Genomic DNA, 13,757 nt, shown 5'->3' with positions numbered 1-13,757 from the left:
CGTTTTCTATTTTTTTTTAATTTGATTATGTTTTCGAATTCGATTCCAATATGTTTTCGAATATGTTTTCAAATTCGATTCGAATATGTTTTCGAATTCGATTCGATTATGTTTTCGAATTCGATTCGAATATGTTTTCGAATTCGATTCGAATATGTTTTCGAATTCGATTCGAATTCGTTCGTTTTTTTTCGGATTCGTTTAAATTCTTTACTTTTGTCATTCGGAAATTCGGATGCATCCGAATTTCCGAATAATGAAAAATTCGTCCGAATTTCGATTCGGAATGAAACGAAATGCACATGCCTAGAATTTAAGAAAATCCCTTCCCATTGGTTGAGATACCCCATATACTCCTAATCTGTCCTTGCATTGCCCTTGTCTTATCTAATGTCGACAGGTACCTGGCCACCTAGCGGCAAAAGAGAGAAGTGCAGCAATTCCAGACTTAGGGTGAACTCAATTGATCCCTAACAATGAGCCAATGTAACTACACCTGGCAGGTAAATTTAGGAGCAACCCTGCCTAAACATCAGGGTGCTACAATTGTATTACTTTTGCAAAGGGCATGTGATTAACTTTTGACAGGTGACAGGACACCCCTGATGTCTCCCCGGCCCCCCAAAGCAGCTAGCCAAGCACAGATCATGCTTGGTTAACTGCTTCCCTGGTTGTAACAGGCAGAAAATTATAGTTCTGAAACTGGAAGTGACAAAATCATCATTGCTTCCAGGTTCTTTCATTACAGAGGAGATGGGGGAATGGATGTTCCCCCATCTCCTGGTGTAGATAGCTGTCTCAACTGTTTACCACAGGCAAGATTCCTTGGAGGAACAGGAGAGCCTGGATACCACCACGGACTGTGGTGGGGGTGGGGTGGTCTTCTCAGTGCTGGTAAAGTGGTGGCTGTAAAGCCATCTGGATCACTTTTACAAGATGCAGTAGCTAATCACTGGCTGAGAAAAACAGTACCAGGATCATGGTTGCAGCTGCAGCTATGATCCTGGTGAAAGCACTTGCTAACATGACTTTTTATACATACTGTATGTTGATCAGCAGTGGTGAAGGCACCCATTCAGAAGGAAAGTGATACAGTTCAGAATAGGCAGATGCATTGGGAGAAAAAGCCACAGTGGTTATTATAAATGTGTTTTTTTCTCTATTTGGTTGTGTATTTTAACAGTAACCACTGACTACTTGCACAAGCCATGACTGCTGAGGTGCAATAAGCCCAGGTCCCAACCATACCACTTGTCATACCTTACCCCTTCTTCTCATCCAATAAAAAACACATACAACCATTAACGTTGGAAAGGGCAAGGCCACAGCTTTATTTAAATCAAAATTAACATTAACTCTTTAAGACCGTGCCAGTCACAGTTGTACTGTGAGCACTCAACTACAAATGTAAAAGGGAGATGAAGGAGGGGCCTGTCCTTACCATCAGTGCCGGACCGGCCGTCAATCTCCCAATTACCATCCGGGCATAAAAGGGGTTCCATATTTTCTGGCAAGGTCACCAAAACCGCAACACGCTGTGACATACCATCAAAATTAGGGCGGGAGGGTGGGCAGCTCTTCCATGCTTCCGTCCGAAAAGGACCATAATCCCCTGGGGTGTCAAACTCCTGAGCTCAGGCCCAACCCTTTTTTCCCCTTGTGCCAATCCTGAGTTATCCCAAAATTCAGTGTAACTCCTCCCTGGCCATGCCCCCATCAGTCAGGGCTCTCTTTCCCGAGGGGCTCAAGAGGCTCTCATTTTCAGCTATAATAGAAGCTGCAAGGTGACTTCTACCCATCTTCATAACATGATATAACATGACTGACCACAACACATACAGCTATTACCCACCTTATAAGATAAACTATACATTGACTTTTGTATTGAAATTTTCTTTTTAAATAGATATTTTTGCTGTTAATGGTAAGGTGAATAACCATAATGAGTGTCAGTCTGGAGGAGAGGGGAGCGTTAGATGGACTAGCAGAATTAGATGCACTAACAAGCTGAATCCAAATTTCAGTTAATACTTTATAAGCAGTTACAATAATAGTTATTTTCTTTTGGGAAAAAGGGTTTTACAAGTTGTACAGTGCCTTGAAAAAGTATTCACACCCCTTGAAATATTCCACATTTTGTCATGTTACAACCAAAAAACGTAAATGTATTTTATTGGGATTTTATGTGATAGACCAACACAAAGTGGCACATAATTGTGAAGTTGAAGGAAAATGATAAATGGTTTTCAATTTCTTTTTACAAATAAATACCGTATTTATCAGCGTATAACATGCAGTTTTTTCCCCTTAAAATCAGGGGAAAATCGTGGGTGCGTGTTATACGCCGATACCTGCTAATTGTGAGCTATCGGCGGCGATCGCCGCCGACATTCACATAGCGAGTAGTTTTAAATATGGCGTCGCGGAGTTCGGAGGGAATCGGCGAAGCTGAACGAGCGCCGCCGAAATCACAGAGCCGAGATACACATAGTCGAGTGTACTCGGCTCTTTCCGGCGCCGCTCACAGTCACGCCCAGTCCCGCCATTGGACCTGTGTTATGTCCATCATAGGGCGGGACTGGGCGGGACTGTGAGCGGCGCCAGAAAGAGCCGAATACACTCGACTATGTGTATCTCGGCGGCGTTCGTTCAGTTCCGCCGGCGCCGCGTCCCTCCGAACTCCGCGGCGCCATATTTAAAACACAAACTACTGTCGGCGGCAATCTGTACTGTGTATGTCGGCGGCGATCAAGCGTGGACACTAAGGGCAAGGCTGCACTGACCACTGGGGCAAAGCTGCACTGACAAGACTGCACTGGGGCAAAGCTGCACTGACAAGGCTGCACTGGGGCAAAGCTGCACTGGGGCAAAGCTGCACTGACAAGGCTGCACTGGGGCAAAGCTGCACTGACAAGGCTGCACTGGGGCAAAGCTGCACTGGGGCAAAGCTGCACTGACAAGGCTGCACTGGGGCAAAGCTGCACTGACAAGACTGCACTGGGGCAAAGCTGCACTGACAAGGCTGCACTGGGGCAAAGCTGCACTGACAAGGCTGCACTGGGGCAAAGCTGCACTGACAAGGCTGCACTGGGGCAAAGTTGCACTGACAAGGCTGCACTGGGGCAAAGCTGCACTGACAAGACTGCACTGGGGTAAAGCTGCACTGACAAGGCTGCACTGACACTGAAAAGGCTGCAATGACACTAACAAGGCTGCAGATGAACACTGATGAGGCTGCATTGATGGGCATTTAAATGTAAGTTTTTTTTCCTTAAACTTCCCTCCTAAAAATTTTTTTCCTTAAAATTCTCTCCTAAACTTGGGGTGCATGTTATACTCCGGCGCGTGTTATACGCCGATAAATACTGTATGTGTCAATACTTTGTAAAACCATCTTTCGCTGCAATTACAGCTGCAAGTCTTTTTGGGCATGTCTCTACCAGCTTTGCACATATAGAGTGACATTTTTGCCCATTCTTCTTTGCAAAATAGCTTAAACGCTGTCAGATTGGATGGAGAGCGTCTATGATCAAGTCTTGCCACAGATTCTCAATTGGATTTAGGTCTGGACTTTGACTGGGCCATTCTAACACATGAACATGCTTTGATCTAAACTGTTCCATTGTAGCTCTGGGTGTATGTTTAGGGTTGTTGTCCTGCTGGAAGGTGAACCTCTGCCTCAATCTCAAGTCTTTTGCAGACTCTAGTAGGTTTTCTTCTAAGATTGCCCTGTATTTTGCTCAATCAATCTTCCTCTCAACTCTGACCAGATTCCCTGTCTCTGCTGAAGAAAAGCATCCCCACAACATGATGCTGCCACCACCATGTTTCACGGTAGGGATGGTATGTTCAGGGTGATGTGCAGTGTTAATTTTTTAGCCACACTTAGCGTTTTGCTTATAGGTCAAAAGGTTAAATTTTGGTCTCATATAACCTGAGAACCTTCTTGCACATGGCTTCTCGCAAACTGCGAACGGGACTTCTTATGGCTTTCTTTCAACCATGGCTTTCTTCTTGCCACTCTTCCATAAATGCCATATAGTTGTCCAGTGGACAGATTTTCCCACCTGAGATGTGGATCTCTGAAGCTCCTCCACAGTTACCATGGGCGTCCTGGCTGCTTCTCTGTTGATGCTCTCCTTGCCTGACCTGTCAGTTTAGGTGGATGACCATGTCTTGGTAGGTTTGCAGTCGTGCCATACTCTTTCCATTTTCAGATGATGGATTGAACAGTGCTCTGTGAGATGTTCAAAGCTTGGGATATTTTTTTATAACCTAACCCTGCTTTAAATGTCTCCACAACTTTATCCCTGCTGTCTGGTGTGTTCCTTGACCATCATGATGTTTGTTTTTTCACTAAGGCCTCTAAGGCCTTCAGAGAACAGTTGTATTTATATTGAGATTACATTGTACATAGGTGGACTCTATTTACTAATTAGGTGACATCTGAAGGCAATTGGTTCCACTAGAATCGGCTCTACAAGAGTTTTCCACTGGCCCCCAATGTAAAAGTAGCTTTAGGCAGCCTTTCCAATGCCCACCAATGTAAAAGTGGCTTTAGGGAACTGTTCCTTTGGGTATTAATGTACAGGAGGCCTTGAGGAGATGGGGGTAATTCTTACTGGCCGCCAAGACAAACATTTTTAATGAGAAGGGGATGAGAATTTAATGAGAATTTCTAACGACCACCAGAGGTAAGAATGTTTTTTATAGGGTGAGCAATAAACCTCAATGCAATGGGGGCTTTGTTTGTGAGGAAAGTGGGTCCAAAAGGGTTTTGCTGACCATCAGTATAACAGAAGTTATTTGGCTACCTGTGTGGTAATAGGAGTATGGTAGGGTAATGCTGTGTTCATGTTCTTTTTCAGGGGGGGGGGGGGGGGAGGATAAAACATTCTGCTCTCTGCTCTCTCTTATTTTACTTCTATAAAGGATAACCTGAAAATGATTTCAAGGGTTTATCTGGGGTTAATTATTGAGTAAGCTTGATTTAAAGTGTTGAGGGCAGAGGCTCAACATGACAGCCAAGTAAGTATCATTTGAAGACTGAGGAGTCCACAATGGAACCTTATTTTTTTATTACAGGAAATGTTTCTTTTAAAGGAAACCTTCCCTGAAAGAAACGCCTTCTTCCATTTCTAAATTTTATCCTGTTAATGTTAATTTTTCTGGATATATTGTATGCTTACCTGCATGCTTTAATACTTTGTGTCCCTTACATAGAACAAGCAGATAAGGATGTCTTACGGTTTACAGATATGCGTACTTGTTCCAGGTCATTGACTAAAACCTTATCTATGTACTAGCATTTTGACAAAAGAAATTAATTGGTATCCATTTTGGCACAATGCTTAGGTGTTTTTTTTAGCTAGAAATGTCTCTATAACTAATAGATCACCTTAGCTCTCTCCTCTTTAATAAGGCAGCTTGTAACACCTCTACTACCTATCTTTGTTGTTCTTTTCCAGATATAAGCCATAATGTGCTTGCTCAGTGTTCCATCTTTGTAAGATCTACTGTGATCACCGTGGGTCTTCTGACGTGCATCCTCATAATACATCTATCCTGTATGTACCAGTGACATCAATAGCAGCCACAATAAACTTGGAATAAACAAGAGGCCCCCAAGACTGGATGATGGTCAAATTGCATCACTTAAAGGGAAACCATAATGGCCTTTAGGTCCCTTTTATTTTTTATTTTGTTTTTTAAAGTTTGTACTTTTTGTTAAAGTGATGTTTTCTAACTTTTTTGCTATGTATGTACATTTTTTTGTATTAAAAATAGACATAACTTTTTAACTTTCAAGCTCCCTGCCAGATTTAAACTCAACATAGGAGCCAGGGAAGGCAGGCATTGCTCTTTCAAAAGGCTTTTTTTGGCAAAGCAGATAAGGCTAGCCTCGTAAATGTGTGACTATATTCACTTTAACCATGTAAAATAATGGTTTGCCATGCATTTCAGGTTCCTATGATTTAAAACTCCTAGATGTCTGGCTTTATCTAGCTTTAGTAACTGACCCTTATCTGGAAGAAGGCACATTAATAAGAAATCAGTGCGAGTTAGAAATAGGGATGGGCAAAACAGACCCCTGTTCGGTTCGCACCAGAACTTCCTAACACCGTGAAAGTTCGGACCCGAATAATTAAAGTCAATGACCCGAATAATTAAACCCGAATAATTAAAGTCAATAATTAAAGTCATTAAAGTCAATGGGACCCGAACGTCAAAAATCAAAAGTGCCCATTTTGAAGGCTTATATGCAAGTAATTGGGCATACAATGGTTATAGGGGTCTGGGTCCTGCCCTGGGGAACATGTATCAATATTTTTTTTTTTTAAATGAGCAGTGTTTTTTTTATTTTTAAAGTGAAAGCCTAAAAATGAAAAATTCCTTCCAATACAGTGCCTGGGGGTCTCCTTAGTCTACATGTAAAGTGGCAGATGTATACCATGTCTAGAATCTGCTGCAACAATAATTGCATTTATAAAGCCAAAAAAAATGACATTTTCCCTGCAAGCTGCCTTTATTTTGCTCAGCAACAGCTGGGGAGCCAGTGTGTATGATGTGCAATGTAGTGCACTGGGAACAAGATTAGAGATTTTTTTAATACATTCTGGTATCACTTTAACTTTGTATAGAAGTAACGGGTGCATAAAAATTGGTCTTTGGGTGTCGGTGGTGCCTTCCCACCGTAACTCTATAGAGATACTCTTGATGAAAGCAAGAATTGGCCTTGCTGTAAAAAAAAATTGCAATGATATGCACCTGTCAAACAGGTGCAGAAAAATTACTCTTTGGGTGTCGGGGGCACCTTCCCACCATAACACTATAGAGGTGTTCTTGATGAAGGCAAAAAAAATTGCAATGATATGCATATGGTTGGTGTTTTCGGCACGTTTGATGTGCCTAAGACACAGTTTGCAGAAAGAAACAGTGCGATCTGCTGCAGATCTGCTAAAAAAAGGCCCACACAGCTGAGCTTTGGGGAGTGGGGCGGGAGATAACAGCTGCAGAATGTGATGGAATAGGGTGGCTGCTCTCTATTCTTTCTTGATGTCAGCCTCCTTGGGGTTGTGCCGCCTCACCTTCTCCTCTGCTCTATCTGGCACCCAAGTCGCATCAATGACCTCATCAATATATTTCATCATCTCCATCTCCTCCATCTTCATCATTACCACTGGAGACAATTTGTCTACCAGTTTTCCTCCCTCTCTCTAGGCTCATGTTCCTGTCATCCTTAACCTCAGAAACAACATCTGAATCCAGTAATGGCTGGGCATCATCAAGGAGCAAGTGGCTGATGCTGTGGTCGAATAACTCAGCTGAGTCCTCAATGGCTGGTGTTGGGGCTATGGCAGGAATAGATGGACAAGGAGGCAGGTTTATCCACTCTGGCAACTGCAGGGGACTGCACACTTGTCTCTGCTTGCGTGACAGAGGATGGGGAGGATGTGGAAGGTTTAGTAAGCCAGTCCACTACCTCCTCTGCATGCTGTGGCTGGATAGCACAGGCAAACTCACTAAAATGAGGAAATGATGCCCTGCCTGAGAACTGACCACCACGCCTGTGGACACATTTGTTGCTGCCCCCCTTACAGTGCCATGGAAATGTCTGCCTCTCCTTGTTGTCCTCCCAGACATTATTGGGAGGGAGGAGTGGTGCTTATAAGTAAAGAAGAAGTTGAAATCTGTATGTAGATGCACTTTACTCAATGTAAAGAGGTGTTTGGTGCACTTTAATTTGAGTACTCACACTACACAGACACACTCCATGGATACACTATAATATACTGCAATATAATGCGCCAAATGTACAGTGACGCACAGAACTATATGGCGTTAAACTGGCAGTAACCCACACAAAAGTAAATGGCGTTAAACTGGCAGTAACACACAAAACTATATGGCGTTAAACTGACAGTAACGCACACAGAACTATATGGCGTTAAACTGGCAGTAATGCACACAAAACTATATGGCGTTAAACTGGCAGTAACACACACAGAAGTAAATGGTGTTAAACTCTCATCAGCCATTGAGGAGTCAGCTGATTTATTTGACCACAGTGTCAGCCACTTGCACCTTGATGATGCTCAGCCACTACTGGATTCAGATGTTGGTTCTGAGGTTGAGGATGACAGGAACATGTCATCCTCAACCAGGGAGGTGAGCATGGGAGAAGGTTACAAGGGAGCTAGAGAGCAGGAGGTCTTGGGAGGAATGAAGAGAACGATTTGGTTGGTATTTTGAAACTAGGTAACTGATGTAGCTGGGGGCAGAGTTGTGGATGACTTTGTAAGTTATTGTTAGTATTTTGAATTTAATTTGTTGGGTAAATGGCAGCCAATGGAGGGATTGACAGAGAGGAGTAGAAAACACTGAGCATTTGTAAGGTGGATAAGTCTGGCACAGCATTCATGATGGACTAAAGGGGGGATAGCCTATTTAAAGGCAAGCCAATGAGGGAGTTTCAGTAGTGGAGGTGGGAGATAACCAGGGAGTGAACTAGAAGATTTGTGGTTTTATTGGTTAGGAAGGGACATATTTTAAAGATGCTGCAGAGGTTGAGGCGACAAACTTTGGAAAGTGATTGGATGTTGGGCCGAAAGGAGAGTTCAGAGTCCAGGATAACACCTAGCACCCTGGCTTGCGGGGAAGGGTTGATGGATGTGTCATTGCTCTAGACAGAGAAATCAGGGGAAGAGGCACTTGGGGGAGGAAATATGAGCTCGGTTTTGAACAAGTTGAGTTTGAAGAAGTGATGTGACATCCAGACAGATATGTCTGTTAGTAAATTTGTGATGCGTGAGGAGACTGATGGATTGAGTTGAGCGGTGGAGAGATAGATTTGGATCTCGTCAGCGTAGAAATGATATTGAAAGCCATGGGAGGCTATCAGCTGACCCAGGGAGGAGGTGTAGATTGAAAATAGGAGAGGTCCAAGAACAGAACCTTGGGGAACCCCCGATGAAGAAAGGAAGGGAATAGGAGGAAGTAGAATTGTGACACTGAAGGTGCAGTGGGATAGGTAGAATGAGAGCCAGAGAAAAACATACAGTGTTAATTTCGTCAATGAAAACATTTGTCAAAATGTTTGTCAGTTGTATTTTTACAGTGAAGAAAACTAAATGAAAAGAACACCACATTTTCATCCACTGAAGAAAACTATGACGAAAATCAATTCCGTTTTCGTTGACAAACAAAAACGAAATGAAAATGTGAGGCAAGGACGTTTACCCTTGTGAACTAACTACTGGTTTCCACGGACCTACCTGCTTCCGCTCCAAGCAAGCGACTGTGCAGCCAGCATTACTTTTGTGTACCGGTTGGGGACCGGTTGTAAGGATGTTAGAGTGCTGTTTTAAGATATATTAGATAGAAGAAATGTATTTTGCTTTCCTATGCAGAAAATTAGAAGTGCAAAGATTATTTGCGAGCTATGTACTTGAACAGGATGTACATGTGGTCAGTCTGACACTTAATATAGACAATGAATAACAAAGTTATAACAAGTTAGAAGCTGGGTGTCTGGAACATTGGCAAATTGCCTAATATACATAGCTTCATATATATTTATATTTAGATATAAAAAATAATAATGACCTCCGCGCCAGTGGTGTCAATAACCAAATACCATAAGTGAATCACATACACTAGTAAAAAAACATTCCCAGCAGTGAAAAATACAAATAAAAATAAAATTATATTATTAAGTGTTATACAATCGATATAAGCTGCTCCCCCAATTTTTGAATAATCAAAAAAAATTGGAATATTGGAAAGATAGGGGGCACTAGAGGCTATACAATATAAATCAAGTGCATTAAATAAACATATATTTGCAATACCAGAAAAATTGGGAAGTAAACGCTATTAATAGCAGTTCACATTAGATTACACATTGAAGTGATAACAATAGTGATGATAGCAATAGTGATTGATTGTCCCCATAAAATGAGTAATTGAAGTGATTGAAGTGATATCTTGCAATATTATCACAGTCTTGCTGTTGTTGGAAAAAGGTTTTCCATCACCAGAAGAAAAAAGAAAGGAATACACCTCGAAGTAGTAGATATCTGCTTACCAGATACCAATGACTCCTTTAGTTAAAAAGAGAGTCACTAGCGCTTGCGCAGGATTGTGCCTGCTCACATGGATGGCTGGACTGTGGATGGTGTTATAGGCATGAATCGTTCCCGTCACACTCATTCAAGATATGGATATGGATATATAGGAAACAAAAACAGTCTCCATAGTGTAAAACCATTTATTAAAAATATAAACAATAAAATAGCCAAGTGGCCGCTTACATTGGTGAGTGCCTACCCGGCACTGGGGCTGCTTGCATGTCAGGGTAACTTTGCAGTCAGAAAAAACCCTCCATATCTCCTCCTAGCTGGCGTGCATTCCAGCCCACACAGGGGGACAGCCAAAGGATCCGGATGTTGTAAGACAACAGGACATGTGACCACATACCGCTCCGACGTACGTTTCGTTATGAACGTCTTCAGGGAAGCGTACGTTGGTCACTATAGTGATGGTTTTTATTGGGAAAAAAAGGGGGCGGGTAACTGGCAAGCATACCACGAGACCTATGCTCGTATCAATAAAGTTGGATAGCTCAACAATGTTCTGGAGCGTAGCTCCATCTAGTGGTTGTTGACTAAACTGATCAAATTACTCCCTGCTTGGGACGGATGTTTCTTATTGCCAAACGTCTCCAGGGGAAAAATTGTGGTAGTTCCCCTACTGGTCAATAACAAGTAGGTGGATAGAACCCATATGGAAAAAATGAAAAAATATATAAAAAGTAGATGCTAGGTAGTTGGTATTTTATTAAATTGGATATCTATTTAAAAAAGAACTCATGTTGCCCTGAATTCTGTGCAGCCACAGTCTCGGTTTACATAACAAAAGAATAATATTATAAAGGCCTATAGGACATTACTAGACGGCAGAAACTGCAATCTAACCTATCTCAATCTATAGTAAATATTAAATTCCCATATAAACGGGGGGGGGGGGGTGTATTCCACCATAACAATTGTGTCTCTAGCGACAAAAATAGTAGTTGTACCCGACTCACTCCCATAATCTGAAATAGATAGTATTAATACTAAATAGTCCTGGACCTAATCATTCGTAAGAAAACAATTAAGGTCCAGGTCTATATTCATCCCATGTGGTTGCATACTGTGTAATTTATAAAGCCAGTACGTTTCATTCCTAGATATTGACCTTTTCATATGGGTACCCCTCCAATACCTAGAGATTTTGTCAATCCCATAAAATGTATATAGTGATGGGTCACTATCATGATAGAGTTTAAAATGTCTTGAGACACTGTGATTAGGGTAACCTTTTTTAATATTTGCTAAATGTTCATTGATTCTTACTTTCAATTGGCGTGTGGTTCTGCCCACGTATTGAAGGGAACATGGGCATTCCAAAACGTAAGTTACGTGATCAGGATCGCATGTGATGAGAGGTTTGATATGAAATTGTTGTTGTGTTACTACAGATTGGAATTGAGCCTTCTTTTTCTTAGAGCCCGGTTTCCTAGTTATTTTGCAAGCATTGCATCTAGTGCAATAATGAAAACCAGATCCATCCAGGAAAGTGGGGGGTTTCCCGGGGGGATCTGGTAAGTTAGGGGCCAACCGGTTCCTGAGGGTGGGGGCCCTACGATAAATAAACTTTGTTTTTTTTGGCAGGGAAGACTGGAGATCTTTATCTTTAAGTAAAATGGGCCAGAATTTTTTGAAGATACCTTCTACTGTTCTGTATTGGCGGTGAAAGCCCGATATGAACGCACAGTCACCTTTATACTCTTTTTTTGGTTTAGGGACCAATAGGGACTGTCTATCCATATTTGACACCTGTAAAACCAATTTATCCAATAGATGGGCAGGGTATCCCTTTTCTCTGAATCTAGTGGTGAGGATCTCTGCTTGTGTGAAATAGTCTGAAATATTATCACAATTCCGCCGTATGCGCATATATTGCCCTTTTGGTACAGCTCCTATCCATTGCGGATGGTGACAGCTGTGTGTGGGAACATAGGCGTTTCGGTTGGTTTCTTTAAAAAAGGTTTTTGTACTAATATGGTCACCTTGTTTGAAGAGTGTTAGATCTAAATAATTCACTGTATCTACATTGTGCTCTGCTGTGAACTTTAGATTGTATCTATTCATATTCATACAATCCAAAAACTTAATAAAACTTTCTTTGGTTCCCTCCCACAAAATAATAACATCGTCTATGTATCTTTTGTATAACAAAACAGATTGAGGTCTGTTCTTAAAAATGGTTTCTGATTCCCATTTATTTAACGTGATGTTCGCCACACTAGGTGCATAGCGGGCTCCCATGGCTACACCGCCAATTTGATTATAGTAATCGTTTAATGCCCAGAAATAATTATTCCCATGGCCATAGATAGTCCTTCAATCAGGAATTTAATTTGTGATTTTTTCAGGGTGGATTTATTATTGAAAGCCCACCTCACTGATTCCAGCACATCTGATTGCCGGAGATTTGTATACAAAGACTCAATGTCTATTGTTACTAGTAAAGTTTGGTCCGTGATGGTGATAGATTGTAACAGTGTAATTAGTTCTCGACTATTTTTGAGATGGGATCTGTACTCCAGGGTGGGGGAATATCTTGACACTTTCCTCCAACCTCTAGTTCCACAGAGCCAATCCTATCTCAAAGATAGTCAAGAACTAATTACACTGTTACAATCTATCACCATCACGGACCAAACTTTACTAGTAACAATAGACATTGAGTCTTTGTATACAAATCTCCGGCAATCAGATGTGCTGGAATCAGTGAGGTGGGCTTTCAATAATAAATCTACCCTGAAAAAATCACAAATTAAATTCCTGATTGAAGGACTATCTATGGCCATGGGGAATAATTATTTCTGGGCATTAAACGATTACTATAATCAAATTGGCGGTGTAGCCATGGGAGCCCGCTATGCACCTAGTGTGGCGAACATCACGTTAAATAAATGGGAATCAGAAACCATTTTTAAGAACAGACCTCAATCTCTTTTGTTATACAAAAGATACATAGACGATGTTATTATTTTGTGGGAGGGAACCAAAGAAAGTTTTATTAAGTTTTTGGATTGTATGAATATGAATAGATACAATCTAAAGTTCACAGCAGAGCACAATGTAGATACAGTGAATTATTTAGATCTAACACTCTTCAAACAAGGTGACCATATTAGTACAAAAACCTTTTTTAAAGAAACCGACCGAAACGCCTATGTTCCCACACACAGCTGTCACCATCCGCAATGGATAGGAGCTGTACCAAAAGGGCAATATATGCGCATACGTTGGAATTGTGATAATATTTCAGACTATTTCACACAAGCAGAGATCCTCACCACTAGTTTCAGAGAAAAGGGATACCCTGCCCATCTATTGGATAAATTGGTTTTACAGGTGTCAAATATGGATAGACAGTCCCTATTGGTCCCTAAACCAAAAAAAGAGTATAAAGGTGACTGTGCATTCATATCGGGCTTTCACCGCCAATACAGAACAGTAGAAGGTATCTTCAAAAAATTCTGGCCCATTTTACTTAAAGATAAAGATCTCCAGTCTTCCCTGCCAAAAAAAACAAAGTTTATTTATCGTAGGGCCCCCATCCTCAGGAACCGGTTGGCCCCTAACGTACCAGATCCCCCCAGGAAACCCCCCACTTTCCTGGATGGATCTGGTTTTCATTAT

General features: G+C 41.6%; 1 protein-coding gene across 1 annotated transcript in view; it reads left to right on the top strand.

Annotated features, from left to right (window-relative positions):
- Positions 1 to 5,686, top strand: part of LOC141116370 (uncharacterized) — a 39,907-nt gene extending 34,221 nt beyond the window's left edge. The window contains exon 4 of the mRNA XM_073608606.1: positions 5,469 to 5,686. Coding sequence (XP_073464707.1) covers positions 5,469 to 5,581 — 113 coding nt within the window. The 3' untranslated portion in view covers positions 5,582 to 5,686. The remainder of the gene's footprint in view (positions 1 to 5,468) is intronic.
- Positions 5,687 to 13,757: the final 8,071 nt, after the last annotated feature.

This window comes from Aquarana catesbeiana, linkage group LG13, assembly GCF_042186555.1.
Source record: "Aquarana catesbeiana isolate 2022-GZ linkage group LG13, ASM4218655v1, whole genome shotgun sequence".
NCBI lineage: Eukaryota > Metazoa > Chordata > Amphibia > Anura > Ranidae > Aquarana > Aquarana catesbeiana.
The sequence above is the reverse complement of the archived record's forward strand: the minus strand, read 5'-3'. Positions and strand labels throughout refer to the sequence as shown.